Source organism: Coccomyxa subellipsoidea (assembly GCF_000258705.1).
Source record: "Coccomyxa subellipsoidea C-169, whole genome shotgun sequence".
NCBI classification, from domain to species: domain Eukaryota; kingdom Viridiplantae; phylum Chlorophyta; class Trebouxiophyceae; family Coccomyxaceae; genus Coccomyxa; species Coccomyxa subellipsoidea.
In genome coordinates, this window is record NW_005178041.1 from 2,605,376 (window position 1) to 2,622,934 (window position 17,559).

A 17,559-nucleotide genomic window follows, 5' to 3' on the forward strand; every position below is an offset into this window, starting at 1 on the left:
TGTTCCCTGTAATTACCTTAGTTATAACACCTACCGGGAAGTTCGGGACAGCTTGTGAATCTTATATTTAATTAACACTTACATTTAGATTACCATATGTTTATGTAGTGACCCATCAAGCCTGTGAACATCGTGATGCGCATCCCTAGGAGTCTCACTTATCAGTAAGGGGATCTCACGAAATAGAGAACCAGTCATTTGACTTTGCCAAGTTCGCTATCCCATTGTTTGCGGACGAAGTGCATACAATGCGGCTACCGCAGATATGTTCATCACTGGTGCGCCTGGAGAGATCTCTAGAGTCTGGTACCTGTAAGGTTTCAAGCAGGGGCAGCATCCATGTCTTTGCATACTTACTTTGGATGCCCTCTCAACATAATATAAACCTTGTCAAGTCAGACCAGCGTTAAAGGTCTGACAAGTACACCAGTGGTACCTTCATATAAGCGGCTAACTCCTTCCTGGAAAGATACACATATACCACAATCTAATCGAGCCGTCTAGCTAGGTCTACAGATATAGCGAAGCAAATAGCGCCCAATTCCAAGTCAGAGCCATGATTCGACCTCAAAAGAGATCTTCACACCCGCAAGCGTTGATGAACATGACAAGGAAATTCCCAGGCAAGCACGCGCCGGACACAAAGTCTCTTACTCATAGCTAGAGCCAAGCGCTTGCGCGAAATTCCACACATGAGCGCTGACTATAAAATACTGCTCCTCCACTTAGAAGTGCTGCGATTGCTGCTGCTGCTGGACAGCCAGGTCAGGCAACTGCGCGCCTGGCGCATCGGGCCGCTGAGGGAGCCCCTCATTTCTGGGCCGCTCGGCCGCGCTCGGAGGATGCGCGCCCGGATGGCCGGGGGCGGCCATCGGCGCATCGACGCCCTGGTCGGCCAGCGCGAGCTGCTCCATGAAGCTCGGCTGCGCCTGCGGCCGCGGCGCCGCCGCCGCCGCGCTCTCTGCGGCGCGCGCCATATTGGCCGCTGCGACCGCCTCTGCGGGCAGCCGCCCCCAGTCGAGCGCCGCCTGCTCCGCCGGCAGCGGATGCAGTTGCGGCTGCGGCTGTGGCGCGGCATCGGGCCGGGGCGGCGGCTGCTGCAGCTGGCGCTGCGGCGGCGGAGCGGCGATGGGCACGGACGCCTGCGCCAGCTGCACTGTCACCGTCGCCGGCGAAGAGGTCTTCCGCGGCCCCTGGTACTCCTGAACCGCAGCCACATCCCCACGCACGTGAGCATCCCTGTGCATGGCGACAAGGGCATGCAGCAGGCCACCCCTGACTATCCACAAACATGTTCCTGGGGTTGCTGCAAGTCGTCCACCTGTACAAACGCGGGGCACCCTGCCGGGAGCATGTGCAGCAACCCGTGATCAGAAGACAGCTCGTGCTGCAGAGAGGGCACCTGGGCGGGGACGGGAAGGGGGGCGTCGAGGAAGGGGGCGCTGATGCGGAAGGCGGGCTGGTCCAGGCGGTGCTGGGGGACGCCGCTGGTGATGGGCCCCGGCCGCGCGGGAGCGCCGCTGGACGTCGCGCGCTCAAAGTCCGGCCGCTCCCCGGTCTGCACCACCGCCTTTGCCACGCGCTGCTGCGCCGCCAGCCCCAGTCGCTCCGACCCCTGCACCTGCAGTCGGCATCCCCCCTCAGCCCAGCTCTAGACTTGCGGCTGCACACCTGCTGTGCTAAATCATATGCGGAGGACTTGCACGTAGACATCAGGTGTGCACGTACGTATGCGCCTCTTGCGCCAGTGGTGGATTTTTAACAAGAGTAACAGGGTGAAGAACAGAGAAATGCAGGAGGGACAAGACAGACACCTGCTGGGCAGAAGGGGAGGGTGAGCGCGAGTTTGCCATGCTGGGGCTGCCGGCCATCTGCGCAGCGCTCTCCATCTGCAGCGCCGCCGCCAGCGCTGGGTTCGTGCCCATCCGCGGCTGCTGCTGCTGCTGGGGCAGGCCAGCCGGCGGCGCAGCGGCTTTCCAGCCGTCGTAGGCTCCGCCAGCAAAGGCGGCTGCGACGGCGTCACGCGAGGTTGCAGAGTCGCGCGCCGTTGCGCTGTGCGGAGAGAACTCGCCGGCGCCGTCCATCCTGCCACGCATGGGTCCCCTCGCGCCTGCAGCACCACAGTGCATGCTACTAAGTTAACATTTTGCACTTTTACTAGCCGTATTGGTACTCTATACTTGCTGTGGAGCCCCCAAGTGCGCAGACTGCTCCAAATCAAGCGCGAAAGGACAAGGCAATCTGACAACAATGTCCTTCAGCTGTGTGCAGCCGAATCCCTCAGGCAAACTCTGTTGAAGGGTAGCCTGGGCAGATGTAGAAATGAGGGCGGGCGCACCGGTGGCGATGGGCTTGGGGTGGGGGACGGGGCCCGGGTGGGTTCGGCCGCGGTGGGCGCCCGGGTCGGCATGCAGGTGGCCGCCGGCGCCGCGCATTATGCCTGACTGCAGCATCGCCGACGGCTGGTTCCGCGGCATGCGCGCCCCAAAGCTGCCCTTCGCCGTCGCCTCCAGCAGCACCTGCCGCAGTGGTCATGCACCTTTTGATCACCCCTCCGCCACTGCCTCACAACCTTTGCCACCTCAAGTTGCCCTCCATGTCACAGATGAGCAGGTATGCTTCCTTTTCGGGCCTAAAACAACCATCACATACCAAGACATGCTTACCTGGACTATTCAAGCCGCCCGTTCTGACAGTCCACGCTTCTGACATGAGGCCTGCGGGAACAGCAGAGACAGTGGAGCAGAGATTGAAGCGCACCTGGTGCTCCTTGTCGATGGAGGTGGGGCGGCCGAGGGGGTCCACACGAACGTTGGACTGGTCGCCTGTGGGGGGCGTGGCCAGGGCAGAGCCGTTGCTGCTGGCCGCCTGCTGCTGGCCTGGCAGCATCACAGACTGGGGGGCCATCGGCCGCGCACTAGGACCCGCCATGCTGGCCGCCAGCGCCTGTGCGTTCGACCAGTATTGTTCATAGCGATGCTCAATGTCAAATTTACTGGGCGGCAAGGGGGCACAAAGAGCAGGCTTGATCGCTCACACGATGACAAACAGACGCCCGAGCATGTGCACATGTCTGAAAGTGCAAGCAACTATTAAATACCACCAGTGAAGGGAGAGAACACTACTAAGCCGCAAATTGAAACCAGGTCCTGCTAGGGTCAAAATGTGTACCTGGCTCGTGGCCATGCCGGCGTACAGGGCGGCCATTGCCTGGGACTCCTGGGCCGAGGAGGCAGCCAGGGCACCCAACTGCTGCTGGTGCTGCTGTTGCTGCAGAGGCTGCTGCTGGACAGGGGGAGCAGCTGCCGATGCAGGCTTGACAGCTATCCTGCTGAGCGATGCCAGGTCCAGGCCGGTGCTGCCGGACAGCGCTGCATCCTTTGCCGCCTGGCTCTCCTGCTGCTGCTGCGCCTCCTGCTGTGCACCAAATGCCGCTGAGGAATACTCAATACTCGTCTCTGCCCTACACCTGCTTGAGGCTATCCCCTACGGGGGATATTTTCAGGCAGCTGTGCATGTTTTAAAAAACAAACAATGGCCTCTAATGTAGAGGTACTTCCCCTGCTGAGGTGCAGCACACAGAAGTCTGGGAGGAGTTGGGCTCACCTGGGCCTGTGCATGCAGCTGCGAGAGGTTACCAAAGCCGAAGCGGGGGTCTGCGGCGGGCCGGGCTGCAGCGCTGTCTATGAGCTGGTTGTAGCCCTGTATCCACGACTGCTCCGGCGTGCTCAGGCCGCCACCTGCGCCCGTCTGCACGCTGTTCGGGGCCCCCTGCACCCACCGCACAGATAAGCTCAACAGCATTTCTATGTTGCTGGACGATGACTGGATCAAGGCCAGGTCACGCAGAAAACCTTGCGTTCGCGCAGCACCTACGAGTTAGCTTTTTAAATGCTGCGAAGATACTTCAGACTACCCAGAAACCCACCTGGCGTTGGCGCTGGTGGTGGTCCTGGACCTGCAGCTGCAGCTGCTGCATCTGCTCCGACGTCAGCCGCTGCAGGGGCAGCTGCGACGGCTGGTTCGCCAGCTGTCGCGCCAGCACCACCTGTTGCATGACAAGTTGGCTTCAGCTGCCATGAAGTTAGCTTGCTTGTCCTGACGATCCTGCATGCATGCGATCATAGCAGAGACAAGGTCAAGATACAACTTTAGCCAAAAAAACGTTCAGCCTTCTGTGTGAATTTGACACGGGAGGAAGCACATTTGCGAGCACCTGCTGCTGCAGAGGGGCGGCGGAGGGCGGCTGCAGGAAATTCTGATGGCTGCCGAAGCCGGAGGTGCCAGAGAGCGGCGTGGAGAATGGCGGAAACGACCAGCCGGGGCCGCCTCCCACCGCCCCCGTCGTCGGGCCCTTCGCCGGCGCCCCGGCTACCTGCACAAACATAAGATTAATCTTTAAGATGCAATCTTACTCACCCAAAATGTGCCAATGATGTTGCATGTTTTGAGGACATGATTCTTGCAGGCATGAAGGTCTTGTGCGTTGGGAATCTTGGAGCACAGGGCGCGGTCGTTGGTGGGAGGAGAGGCAAAGGTTCACCTGGCCCTGAGGTTTGGCCTGGGCAGGCAGGGGGGCCCGGAAGGTGGGGGACCGTTGGCTGCCGGCCGCCACCGCCGTGCTGGTCGCGAGGCCCTGGCCGCCCGCAAAGCCGCCCGCCTGCGTCGTCGCGTCCGCCATTCCACCTGACTTGGCCACCAGCGGCGCCCAGTACTGCGCCAGCAGAAACGATTCCATCTCAAGATCAGGCATATTTTCAGAATGTTATTTTCCTATTCATCACTGTCTGCCTTGCCAAAGGAAGGGACCTGTCAGACGGTGACAGTCAACCCGATGGAAATTCCTCCTTGCAGAACAATGAATATGGTTGTTTAAGAGGGGAGAGAAGAGCGGTACACACCTGCTGCGGGTTGAGGCCGGCGAGGTTGGTGACCTGGCGCGCAGCGTCCTCCTCAGCCCGTTGAAGCTGCCCCACCCCTGCGCTGTAGGACGGCATGGCACCTGCCTTGTCTGCGCCGGCATCCCCTGCGCCCTCTCCTGCCACCGCGCCGTTGGCTGCCTCTCCTGGCCGACCCTGTTCACACCAAACCCTTAGTATCCCAACAGTACAACTTCTCCTGCAAACACTAGATCACCATCATCGAGAAAGGGATGCACCTGCCAGAGCTCAGCCAAAGGAGTCCAAACATGGTGCTGGCAGTGAAACAAGCCGGTAAGACATAATACGTTCAAGCTTGCGAAGTTGTCGGGTGTCAGCGCCATGTTGAACCCGTGTAAGAATGAACTTAGACAAGGGGCGAGGGCGAGTGCCAGAGGCCAAATGAGCCGTGCGGCGTCTATGCAGGCCTCTCACCAGCACCTGCATGGCGAAGAATCGGGACTGGAGGTAGTGGATGGCGTTGTCGAGGGTGTGGGTGGCGTCCTGGCGCAGCGCCTGGAACAGCGCGTTGGCCTGGTCTATGGCGCCTTGCGCCGTCGCGCGCACGCCCTCCATGTACGCCTGGTACTCCTCCTGTATCTGCTTCACCTGCACCACACCCCAGCACCCCGCTCACGCTCGGATAACTTCCCACCAGGCTTGCTGTCATCCAGGCTGCCTCGTTCATCTGCTGATGGACCGCACGCACAGCGGCACGCGCAGTCCTGATCAGAATAAATCACCATCAACCTTCCCCATGTCTCAGGAAGATTAAACGTGATGCATGACAGGCTGGCAGAAACGGAAGGTGGAGGGGATGCTAGATGATGAGTCAGCAAGGGGATGAGAAAAAGGAGAGGGGCGCACCTTGATGGAGTGGATGCGGTCGAGGAGGGCGACCTGGTGGCAGGACTGGCGGATCTGCCGCGCCACCGACTCGTACTCGCCCAGCAGCGCCGCACTCCGCTCCACGTGCGGCGGCGGCAGCGGCAGCATCGGCACCTGCACGCCCACGCACCACGTCAGCAAGTAGCGCAGAAGTCCCAAAAGATCTTACTATTTACAAACACTTGTAATCTTCAGAGTATGCGGTGCACCTTCAAGCACTTCAGCCGTTGATCATTGTAAAGATGATATTGAAGCAAGGCACTGTTGTTGTTGCTCCCTTGAGCCAGGCCTGACGCTGGTGCAGGAAAGGTGCTCGTCACATGCAGCAGATTTGAGCAAATTTTGTAGCAGGCTTACCTGGCCGGCAATGTCGAGCGGCCCGGCGGCGAGCGCGAGCTCGGTGTAGTCGGCGTTGACGATGGTCTTCAGCTTCAGGTTGAATGTGTCCTCTGAGTTGCGCGGGTCGTGGGCCGCGTCTGCGCCATAGCCGTCCCGGCCCAGCCCCTGTGCAAGGTGCTTCTTTGCTTCAGACATCACAAGGAAGCACATGTCGTATTCAGAACCACCAAACGCATACGCATTTGCCACAAGGGGCTTCTTCTTGCTTCAAACAATTGCAATAAACCCTCCCAATCGCACAGACTGCGCAAATGTCACGAGGGGCATCCTGGCATGAACAATTGGGACCCTCGTCAGTGTCTGCCCAGAAGGAGGAGCGCTGACCTGGGCGCTGGCCGGCAGGTGGGAGGCGAGCAAGTCGTGGTGCGCGTGCAGGTCCGGAGCCGGCTGGCCGCTGCGCATGAGCGCAGCCACGTCCATGTACATGTTGCGGTACTTGGCCAGGCTCTGCATGATGTAGTCGTACACCTGCCGCCAGCCATTACACTCTCAGCTACACTTACACTTTCTCAAAGGAACAGCAAGGATTGCGGATCTGCTTTGTTCAGCCCATGAGGACTCGACCGCTCTCAGCCTGCAACAAAGTACACATGCATGGCCCATACTTCATAAGGCAGATTGCTTGCGCAGCCACGCATTGCAACACCTTTCCAGGCCCAAAATGGTCGGCATCCACATCGGGTCCTTGTCAACGTGGACTCAAGATGGTAAGGACGATGTTGTCAAAATTCAGCAAAAGAAACAGCAGTGGTTGGCCAGGCTGACCTGCTGCAGCACGTCAAGGTCCTGCTTGTAGTAGCGGGCCATCGCGGGCAGGGAGGCGGTCTCTGCGGCCACGCCGCCGGCCAGGTGGGCGGCCAGGGAGAAGAGCGCCACGAGCGTGTACTCCTGGAAGTCGCTCGAGGCCTCCCCCTCCGGCCGCATCATCAGCAGCACCTCTGCCGCCTGCAGACACCAGACAGACCTCCTCAAACATCTTGTCTCTCACACGCCAGAGCCAGACATGTGCTTGGAAAGACATTCGGCAGGCAACTCTCCAGTGCAAAAGGATGGCTGCCCACCATTCTGACCAACACTACACCATACAGTGACCCCCCTTAACAAATCGCCCCGCGTCGCCCATAGCCACATGCATGTTTAAAGGACAAATCTATCGGGCAATTTCTCAATGCAGAAGGATGGCTGGCCAAGGCCTCTGGCCTATACTGACAGAAGTCCGGTAGTGTTTGGATGTCATAGCTTAAAACTACCGGGGGTCAGATTTCTGCCAGTATAGGCCAAGGGGTGCCTATGCAGCAGGCAGGGCAGAAGCTGCCTTCCCATCTCTAATTATACTTAAATTACATACGGCAGGACAGACAGGAGGCAGAGAGAGACCTGGTTGGCAAGCTCCACGACGCCCATGGAGGAGAGCTTAAGGTCGGCGGCGAGCTGGGCGAGGCGCTTGTGGGCGCGCTTGGCGACGTAGGACTCAGGAGTAGAGGGGTCGCCGATGGCGCCCAGCATGCCCTCGTACCGCGCCCACTCCCGCTTCATCAGCCGCGCCTCCGCACCGCCGACCACCGCCGTCGGCGTCTCCATGCCTGTGTTGCACATGTGTACTCATGTTCTGCGCCACTAAACCTCTCCCTGACCATGCTTGCATCACAAGAATTTGGCGCCTAAAGACAGATGCAGGTGCAGGGTGATGATATATCAAAACACCGAAAAAGCCCATCGGACCTGAGACACCCACAAAATGACACTTTTCAAAGAGGCCAATATAGGACCCAACAAAGATGCCCTGTGCCTCGACCTGTTCTTCAACACATGCCTCAACAAATCATGCAAATACAATGGACACTCTCTGCTTCACATATTCCTTTACAACAAACTTGCTTGATCCAGCCAATGGCCAGAGTAGGCGGAAGCCTTGCTGAGGCATGTGTCAGAGGCAAGAAAAAGGCACAGGGCAGACATTGGCGCTACACCAAAAGTGCCACACTGAGACACTGCATGTGCACACCTGCGCGGCGGCGCTTCTTGGTGGCCTCGGGGGGTTCGTCGAGGGAGTTGAGGTCGTCCTCGTCAGCGTCGTCCATGCGCCGCTTGCGCCGCTCGCGTTTGCCCAGCAGCTCACCTCGCCGGCTCGGCAGCCGCCCGCGCCCCACGCTTGGCACCTCCTCCGACCCCCGTGCGCTGCCCAGGTCCAGCCCTGCCGTGGCATCCAGCGTTCCATCCTCGCCCTCCTCCCCATAGCTCTGCGCGCTGCTCTCTGTGCCACCAGTCCCACACCACCGCTTAACTATGATGCCTCATAAAGCAGAGTCCTTTTGGCGCTCCTTGTTCTCAGAATATAAAGCATGCAAAGAATCAGGCCATCAAATGTGCCCTAACGAGCGCACAAGCAGGCTGCTGCAATTCCCAAATCGAGAAAGTGAGAGTAGTCTCCGGCAAGAGAGTAGGTTCCGGCAAGGGAGAGTAAAGTAAAAGGAATCACATTGGTGCATATACAAAAAAACGAAATACAGCAGGGGTGATAACAGCAGTGGGCTTACCCAGCCGCCCCTGGGCAGCGCCCTCCTCCTTCTCCAGCTGCTCCCAGTGCTGCCGCAGCAGCGCGTCCCAGTAGGTGGCCGCGGACGCCGCGCCGGTATAGCGCGTGGCATCCCCGTCATCAGTCTCGCCGTCATCCTCCTCATCCTCGTCTGCACAACACACATGTTCCCCTTCAGGACTCCCCCTTTTTCACATTTTCAATTACCCGCAGCAAAGCTTCCTGAGGGCATGACCAATAGAGTCTGTAGATCACGCAGTACTTTTGATTCGAAACTTTCGAATATGAAGTCTATGGAATGGGGCAGCACAGGACATGCGAGGCACCTTCGCCTGCTGAGCCGTAGGACGAGGTGTCCTGGCTGCTCCACTGCCGGACGACCACTTCCTCCAGCCCGGGACCTGACAGTGTGCTGGGGGCTGCCTGAGGCTCTGCCTTGCCATCAGTAGAGCTCTGCTCTGATTTGCCTGCCACATCCGCCTTATCGGAGGAGCCTGTGAGCAACAAGCAGAGCCGCCGTTAGCCACCAAACCTGAATGGAAGCTTGTTGACACACTGGCCACGCCATGCTTTCCCACATCAAAATGCCTCCACAGTCACAGCAAGGCTCCAGCCTTAGGGTCAACAGCAAGGGCCCCACCTGAGCTGGCGTCCTCGCCTGCTGCGCAGGTTCCCCAGCGGATGAGGGCATCCAGCGCTTTATCGGTGTACGCCGCAGCCTCGTTCATCACTGGGGCCGGCTCCTCCTTACTGCTTTGCCCTGCCTCCGGGGTGCTATCTGCATTGCTGCCCTTGTCTCCTTCGGCGGCTCGGTCAGCTGGCTTTGCTTCCCCGTCAGTCTCCATTGCAGCAGGCTGTTCTGCAGCTCCTGACTCTGGCTTGGGGTCAGGCTTGGGCGCCTCCCCTGGAGGAGGATGATTGTCCTGGGAATGGTGCGGGGGATGCGCTGGGTGTGGGTTGAAGAGCGTCGATGTGCCCCATCGCAAGATTTCTTCCAGTAGCCATGGTCCCCTCGCAGAAGCCCCGTTCCTGACATGGGAGTCACATCAGGCTCACCTCTGTACAGAGTATTCACAAGAAGAAAAACAGCACAGTACAATTGCCTGGACTATCCCGAGGATGAGACCATCTTCCCACTGCCTTGTCAGTCAGGATCATGACTCTATAATGTTCTTGTGCAGTCAGAAGCACTCTATATTCCTGGACAAACTTCAAAGGGCTGCAGATTTGCCTGCGCAAAACAACAAATTAAGTGGCGCACCCGCCGGCAGAGCCGGGCCGGAAGGCGGCGGCGATGCCGCCCTTGCGCTCGGCCAGGGTGAGGATCTTCTCCTCAACGCTGTTGCGCATGAACAGGCGCAGCAGCCGCAAGGGTCCGCCCGCGCCGGCCGGGGGACCCAGCAGGTGCGCGCGGCTGAGCGCCTGCACGTCCGCCTTGGCATTCCAGTCGGAATCCAGGATGATGATCGCGCTGATTGTGGGCAGGTCTATGCCAAGGCCGCACGCGCGCGCCGACAGCAGGAACAGAAACGCTTTGCTGCAAGCGCAGAACACATATATCTCAGCGTTCCTGCTTGTCTTCAAGGTTGAAGAAGTCTGGACGGCATGACATCTTACCATTACTAACAAGAGAACAATGTAAGGTCCAGCGGTGGCGGTCGCACCTGCCCTCCTCATTGAACCGCTGCACGGTTGCGTGGCGCTGCGCGGCTGGCACGCTGTTGTCTATCCTCTCGTAGCACTCCGCGCCCCACTTTGCCGTCGCCCACTCCTGCACAGTCAAGACCCACCGCATCAAAACATGTTGCACCTTGCACAGGTCACACTTGCAGCACCCATACTGTATGAGCCAGCCACAGACCCTGACGCGTCAGATGTAATTTGTTTTCAGCCCTGTACTGTGGCGGTGAGGCACGTGGCCAGGGCCAATGGCTGAGACAAGCAGATTGAGAGGTGCACCTGGACGAGGTCGAGGGCCTTGGGGCTCTGGGAGAGGAGCACGATGCGGTGGGAGCGCGCATGCAGGCGCGGCACGAGGCGGTCCAGCAGCTGCCACTTGGTGGAGACGCCCACCACCTCGCAGTCCTCCTCCTCCTCCGGCCGCGTGTGGTGCAGCAGGTACGGGTGGTTGCACACCTGCGCCAACACATGCACTCGTCACACTTCAGCTTCAAGGTTGCAGTCAAGCATGCTTCCAAACATCTGTGTGGCAGCATGCGTCCCCCTTGGAAGTTGAGAGACTCGACAATGCGAGTCAGCCATACAGCACATCTTTGGAGATGCTGCCAGCCGAGCCATCCTACACTAGAGAGCTACAGATCCGCAGCATCATGTCCCTTTGAGCAAATACATTGCTCCACCTCGCGAGTCAGAACAGCATCACAGGGCCAAGAGAAACGCGCTGCAGAGAGACTCCGGCCATGGCAGAAAACACAAGAAGCATGGTGCAGGTGCAAACCTTGCGCAGCTCGGCGCAGAGGGCGCGCATTTCAGAGGTGCGCTGCGCAGAGTGCCGCGGCCGCTTCGGGTCGGCTAGAACGTCGAAACGGCGCGCGAGGACGTCGCGGTAGCACTCCAGCTGCGCCTCCGACAGCTGCAGCGGCACGCGCGCCTCGCAGCCGCCGCGCACCGCCAGGCCGGCATCCGCCTTGCTGCGGCTCAGCGCCCGCCCGCGCACCCACCCCCGCAGCAGCTCCACCTGCGGGCGCATCAGACACCCCCGCTCAGCACAAGAACAAATCTTTCCCACTCATCCGCTCATTTGCATGCTCAGCACCGGGCAACACACTAGCCAACTCTGCCACATGTCACAGCCGTCGCCCCTCCTTGACTATATAGGCCTCTGCAGGGGCTTTACACACGCCACAGGTCCTTGCAGCCGATCACGAGCAGAGCAGTAAGCGCAGCATGCTTCCTTTGTTGCATGGATTGTGTAAGCATGCGATGTTCCGTGCTTACAGTGACAGTGGATGGACAGCAAACCTGCTGCATCTCCTCCATTTCGTCAAAGTCGGCGTCCAGCAGCTCGCCGACGTCCTGCGCATCCTCCAGGAAGCCCACTGCCTGCTTCAGCTTTTCCACAGACCCCTGCCGACCACAGCATGTCAACCATTCACTCTCAACCTTCACGTTTCCTCTGTCCCAATAGGACAGCAGCACACATCAGGCTGCTCGTTATGGAAAGAGGACGCCGAAAGGTAATCTGATAGCCTTGTCATGCAGGACCGCTTGTAGCAGCCTGGGTGCAGTAAGCATGGCGGCTGGACTTCAATACACATTCTCTTGTATTGATTTAGAAGAAAAGCAAGCATTGAAGACGTCAGGACGTTTGATGCCGATATTCACTTAACATAGAAGTCACTTGAGGAACAGCGACTCGCGGGAAGCACAAAAATTACAGTGTTATCTGGGAGTTGCGTGTTTGAGTAAATTCTTTGCAAAACACTGATTGGGCCCATGCTTCCAGACCAGACTCTGCAATATTCTTTCTTCCTTTTTGAAAAAATCTGGCGGCGCGGGTGGTGCAGGGCGCACCGAGTTGAGGAGGCTGGGGTGGGCGACGATGGCGCGGGAGCGGGAGTCGAAGGCGGAGAGGGCCTGGTATGCGCGCAGCAGCGTGGACTGCTGCCGCGTGCGCTCGTCGATGGCGATCACGTCCCACGGCAGTGCCCGCAGCGACGCCGCGTCGCTCACCAGCGCCTCGTAGCTCGCCACCACCACGTCCGGCTTGGCCACCTGCACCCATGCACAGACCTCAATTGACCGATCCCATATATGCTGTGTTGCCACAATTGCCAGCCTTTCTAAAGTGTTGCCACACTTGCCAGTCCCTCTGCATTCCATCAAGTAATTTGAAGAGCAGATTCAGAGGTGGAGACAGCAGAGTCGGATGACTCCGGGAACAGCTTAAGAGCAACCCCACTGGTCTCAAGCCATGTCAAGAACGGCAGAGGAAATAAGGTGCATGCATGCTTGTTCATTGCAATCGCGGGTGGGGCTCACCCTGGAGGGCAGGCCCTGCTTGAGCCAGAAGCTGGACTTGCTGTCCAGCGACTCGGGCGACAGCCACAGCTCGTGGTCGTGGATGAGCGTGCGCGCGGCCGACATGCCCATGTAGGACACCACGTTGGTGCCCGGCTCCGCCCAGAACTCCCAGTTGCTCGCCCAGTTGTCCACGTGGCTCGACGGCGCCACCACCAGCACCGGTCCTGCCTGCTTCAGCTCCCGCCTGCACCGCCACCCCAAAGGCTCAGCGCTGTGCACGTCACTGGCGCGCAGAAAAAAATTCATGCACCCGTGGAACTATCACACTTTTGGCTTGAAGAGCAATGTGGAGTAAGGGAGGCAAGCAAGGCGGCAAGAGACTAAATGGCGCACCGCAGGGACTGAATAAAGGCGATGAAGGAGGTGCTCTTGCCCAGTCCCGAGTCATCCGCAAGCAGCAGGGTGCCGGCCCCCGCCCAGCGCTGGCGCAGCGTGTTGACAGCCGCCAGCTGGTGCTTGTGCAGGCGCCCTCCACACACCTGATCGCCGAGAGTTTAGCCATCAGCAACTACCTCCCGCACATTGCTTGCAGATTTATTTATGGTCTTGGGGGCACCGGGAACAGTGACAGATGGACAGCCAATATGATAAGAGGGGCAGAGAGGCACCCAGGAGGGCTGGTCGGGAAAATCTTGGAGGTCCTTGGCGGCGGCTTCGCGCGCCTCGGCCGCGGCGGCGGTGGCGGCTGGCGAGGCCCGCTCCAGCGCCGCGCTTTGGCGCGACCATAGCCCCTGGTGCAGCGGCTGGTACTCCGGAAGCAACAAAACGCCCTCTCCCTCCGCCTGCACCCGCCAAACACCTTTTTTAAACCATATACGGCTTCGCAATCCCACCCAGCTTATGCCAATGCTCCCCTCAGCAAATCCCGGCGTTCTGGCCTAGGACTCGCCTGCCCTTGGGTTGGGAAAGATGCTAAGGGGGTATGGGGTAGTTAAATACTGGGACAGGGAAGGAGCAGGGTGTGCACCTCCCAGGTGCTGTGCTCGTAGCCGAGGCCGGTCCATTTGGCGAGGACCTCCCAGCCGGGGCCGACTGGGGAGGGACGCCGTGCGACGAGGCGCTCGGGGATGGACCAGCAGTCCTCGGCCAGGCAGCAGGGCTGCGCGCCGTGGCGGCGCTTGAAGTTGGCCAGCTTGCGCTTGGCCAGCCGCGCCAGCACCGACTCAGCCACCCACTCGTTGTGCGCGTGTGACTTGCCCACCCACTTTACCAGGAAATCCGCCTCCCGCACTGGCTCTGCTGACACACCCATGAGCGCTGCATCAATACGGCTGCCTCAGAGCAGACGATTTGTTTAGTCTGCAAGCACCTGATTGCAATTGCCCTGATTGTGTCCTCCTACTTGCCAGCATTCGCCACCGGGGACCATTGGACACAACTGACTGTAACAGTGTGGGTGAATTAGCGAAACTTCTTGGAGTCCTCACCTGGAGGTGACTGGTCATCTGCGTCCGCAGCCGCCTCGCTGCGGATGTCACCTGATGCGGCAGCCATGAGCGCTGCAACGGCGTCGGCCTCCTCCTGCGCCATGTCCTGTGCAAGCACAGACCAGTGCATAAATAGTCTGCCCATGAGACTCATCCAGAAAGAAGGTCCACAATTGAATAAAGGAAACAAGCTGTCCTGCTTGCTGATGTGTGCAAATAAGTTGGAGAGCGCACCTCATCTTCGTCCCTGGACTGAGGCTCCTCCTCGGTGGGGCCCTCGCGCTGTGGTGTGCCGCCAGCCTCCCCGTCTCCCGCCCTGTCCGGCTCTTCAGACAGCCGGCGCGAGCCTGCCAGTAGCATGAGCTCGTCCAGGCCGCTCTCATTGCCATCCCCCTCCTCCTGCTTCTCCTCGGCCTTAGGCTCCTCGTCACCCTGCTCCTCCTTCGGCCTGCTGCATGACCACAACACGAATGAGCCCTCCATCCTGCACCATCATGCATGGGGGCCAAGAAAGCCGTGCTTATATGCTGATGTATGCAGGACATCAGGGCTTGCAAATCCCACAATTGGCGCCAAGGAACTGCACTTATATGCTGTGATCCTGGCATTAGGGCTGCAGTAGATCGGGGCACAGAGAGTACAATGCGTGCCTGTCGGGAGCGGGCTCCTCTGCGGCCGGCCATCTCCAGCCGTAGATCTGCTCGACGCTCATCTTCAGAGGTGCGGCGGCCTGGCCCGGCAGGGCATCGGCAGCGCCTGTCTGGTAAGGATCGCCCTGCTGCGAGGCCGGCAGGTCCGACTCGGAGCCACTGCCGTCGTCGTCAAAGCCGCGCGAGCCGCGCCGGCTGCCCCGGCCGCCCCGCCGTCCGCCGCGCCCCCGTCCCCGCCGACCGCGGCCGCCGCGACCCCGGCTGCGAGTTGCCGCCGACTCAATCTGTCTAGGAGGACCTCCCCAGCCTGCAGTGACATGACTGAGTTACAAATATGCCAGGACTCAAGACCGACAGAGTCCCAATGGCAGAGTTAATTGCTTTGGCCCCAGGGAAAACACCAAAAGGTCAGCTACATGCATGGCTTGCTAGGCTTGAGCAGAGTGTGGCAGGTCACCTCCGTCAGAGTCGCTCTCGGCAGTGCTGTCCGGCTCGTCCTCATCAGGTCCCCGCGCCTCGGCTCGCCTGTACTGCAGCTCCAGGATGCTGGCCAGCGCCCTTTCGGCAGCTGCCACGCAGGCGCTCAGGTTCACATCCTCGCCGGTCTGACCCTCCCGGACGGCGTGCTTGGCTGCGTCGCCCTTCTCAAAGGGCTTCAGGCAGTAGATGGGGAGCCACGCATACTCGGCTTCCTCTGTGTCCACGCCTGTGCACCAAAATGTATATTAACCATGCTTCAGCCAACTCTTGTTTGCCCCTGGCACACCTCACATTATTTGAGCCAGTGCTTACAATACTATAGAACACATGTCTGAGCCCACAAGGCTAGGTGCCTTGCAGCAACTTCTTGTCACTTCCTCCACCAATGGCCTGCAATGATAGCACGCAAAAGCAATGTTGAGAGGACAGACCTGCCGGGTTGCCTCTGAGCTTGTGTGCGTCATCGCCCACTTCGCCGGGAATGCCCTTGGCTGTAAAGAAGACGACGGGGATGTGGGTGCGCACACGCGAGGGGCCCCCGGGCGGGGGCCCAACCTCGCGCGGCACGGCTCTGCGCCGGACGACGCGTGCTGGCCACCAGTCGTGCCCCTCCACCTTGGCCCAGATCACTCGCCCCGGCCGGAAGGACCCGGCAGGATACGCGCTGGCGGGCTCCACTGCGTACATCGCGTCGTCGTCCTCGGAAATCACCACATCCTGTGCGTGCAGGAGCAGGCACTGTCAGCCCTGCTGCCTTCTCTCAGAGTGGAGTGAGTTCCTGCAGCCCTGCCAGTGGCTGTGTTCACATGCATGCACACTAAATGCATGTGCAAGTCTTGGCAAGGAAAGCAGAATATGATAATGGAGGTGTCGCTGACCGTCATGGCCTCATCTTGATCGTACTCGCCGCCCATGCCCAGCAGCGCCTCAGCAGCTTGGCTGAGGCCCCGGCCGATGCGGCCGCGCGCACGGCCGGCGCCCCGCCCGCGATTGCCGCCCCGACCCCGGCCCGCCAATTGGGCGCTGCCCACAGGCCTCTGGTTAGTGCGCCGTCGGCCCCCGCGGCCGCCATTGCCGTTGCTGATGGCGTCCATGCCTGGTCCATAGCCACCCCCGTCGCTTTCGCCGCCGCTGCTGTCGCCATTGCTCGGCCGCTTGCCACGGCCGCGCGAGCGGTTGGCCCCGCGCATGGGCACGCGGTTGTTGGCACGGCCTCCGCCCCTGCGGAAGAAGGCGTTCCCGCGGCTGCCCCGTGGTGTGGACGAGCCCGGATAGGCCATCTTGCCACCCAGTGTGTAGTCCTCATCGCCGTAGGCCTCATCTACTGGGCTGGCCTTTGCTTCATATGCCACTTCCATGGCCCTGCTCGCCAAAGCAAAAATCCTCACTAAAATTTTGGCAGATGGCAGTGTGATGAAGTACTCTTTCAAGGGAGATTTGTTGGGCTGAGGCCAAGGAGCACAGGCTGGCCACTCACACTTCTGCTGGAAGATGGTTGGTGACCGGCATCGCAGCAGCTTCTGCTGCATCATACACGGCTTCCTGCAATACGGAACGACAATTCAATCGCTCTGTGCAAAGCAAAAGATAATGCACGCTTGGCAACTTGTCACGACTCCATCGAACAATGCTGAAGAACAGGAGTATGCACCTGCAGGGCCAGAATTTCATCGATCTCCTCGTCAGTAAGAGCTTGTGGAACACTACAGGAAGCGTGATCGCTGTCCCAGATGTTCTGGGAACAAGACCAGTCGTCTGGGATGTCCTCATCTCGCAGCTTGAAAGGCACCTGCACACGAGCGGATACCCCGTCGTCCAAGCGATCCTCATATACGATGATTGCAAATGTTTATTGACATGAAACACATTTTTATGCTTTTCCCTGCAAACGATTTGGCAGAACTGCCACCCTGCTAAAGGGCAGAATCCTTGTCAAAAGCGGCACACTAAGCCATCATCAAGCTTATGAAAAATAAAATTCTTCAGCCTCAGACGTCTCCGATCCTTCCGTAAATCATACTTGCATGCTATTTACAAAATAATGGGGTGAAATGCGAACAGCTTTCGAAGAAGCGACTCTGTAGTTATACAACCTGGGAGCCAGCACTGACAAAGTGGGTCAGAGATTTCTGTTGGACTTACTTTGCGCCACAGGCTACACTTTGCGCACTGCACCCATTTTTGCGGCTCGTCCTCCGGTTTCAACGCTGGGCGCG

General features: G+C 59.4%; 1 protein-coding gene across 1 annotated transcript; it reads right to left on the reverse strand.

Moving 5' to 3' along the window:
* Window positions 1-725: 725 nt before the first annotated feature.
* COCSUDRAFT_46223 (hypothetical protein) lies at window positions 726-17,522 on the reverse strand (the record flags this gene model as incomplete). The annotated part of the gene is made up of 40 exons (XM_005651253.1): window positions 726-1,202; window positions 1,403-1,621; window positions 1,815-2,110; window positions 2,339-2,519; window positions 2,761-2,946; window positions 3,172-3,414; window positions 3,607-3,771; window positions 3,929-4,048; window positions 4,217-4,375; window positions 4,544-4,714; window positions 4,902-5,075; window positions 5,361-5,528; window positions 5,787-5,921; window positions 6,165-6,311; window positions 6,531-6,674; window positions 6,972-7,151; window positions 7,584-7,789; window positions 8,212-8,460; window positions 8,744-8,893; window positions 9,069-9,236; window positions 9,383-9,771; window positions 10,004-10,279; window positions 10,407-10,513; window positions 10,702-10,878; window positions 11,201-11,440; window positions 11,725-11,829; window positions 12,277-12,477; window positions 12,745-12,970; window positions 13,120-13,265; window positions 13,395-13,568; window positions 13,754-14,022; window positions 14,214-14,319; window positions 14,448-14,664; window positions 14,855-15,170; window positions 15,321-15,569; window positions 15,775-16,060; window positions 16,222-16,705; window positions 16,821-16,885; window positions 16,995-17,132; window positions 17,514-17,522. 40 exons carry the CDS (start codon window positions 17,520-17,522, stop codon window positions 726-728), a joined length of 8,118 nt encoding a protein of 2,705 aa, XP_005651310.1.
* Between the last annotated feature and the right edge of the window lie 37 nt (window positions 17,523-17,559).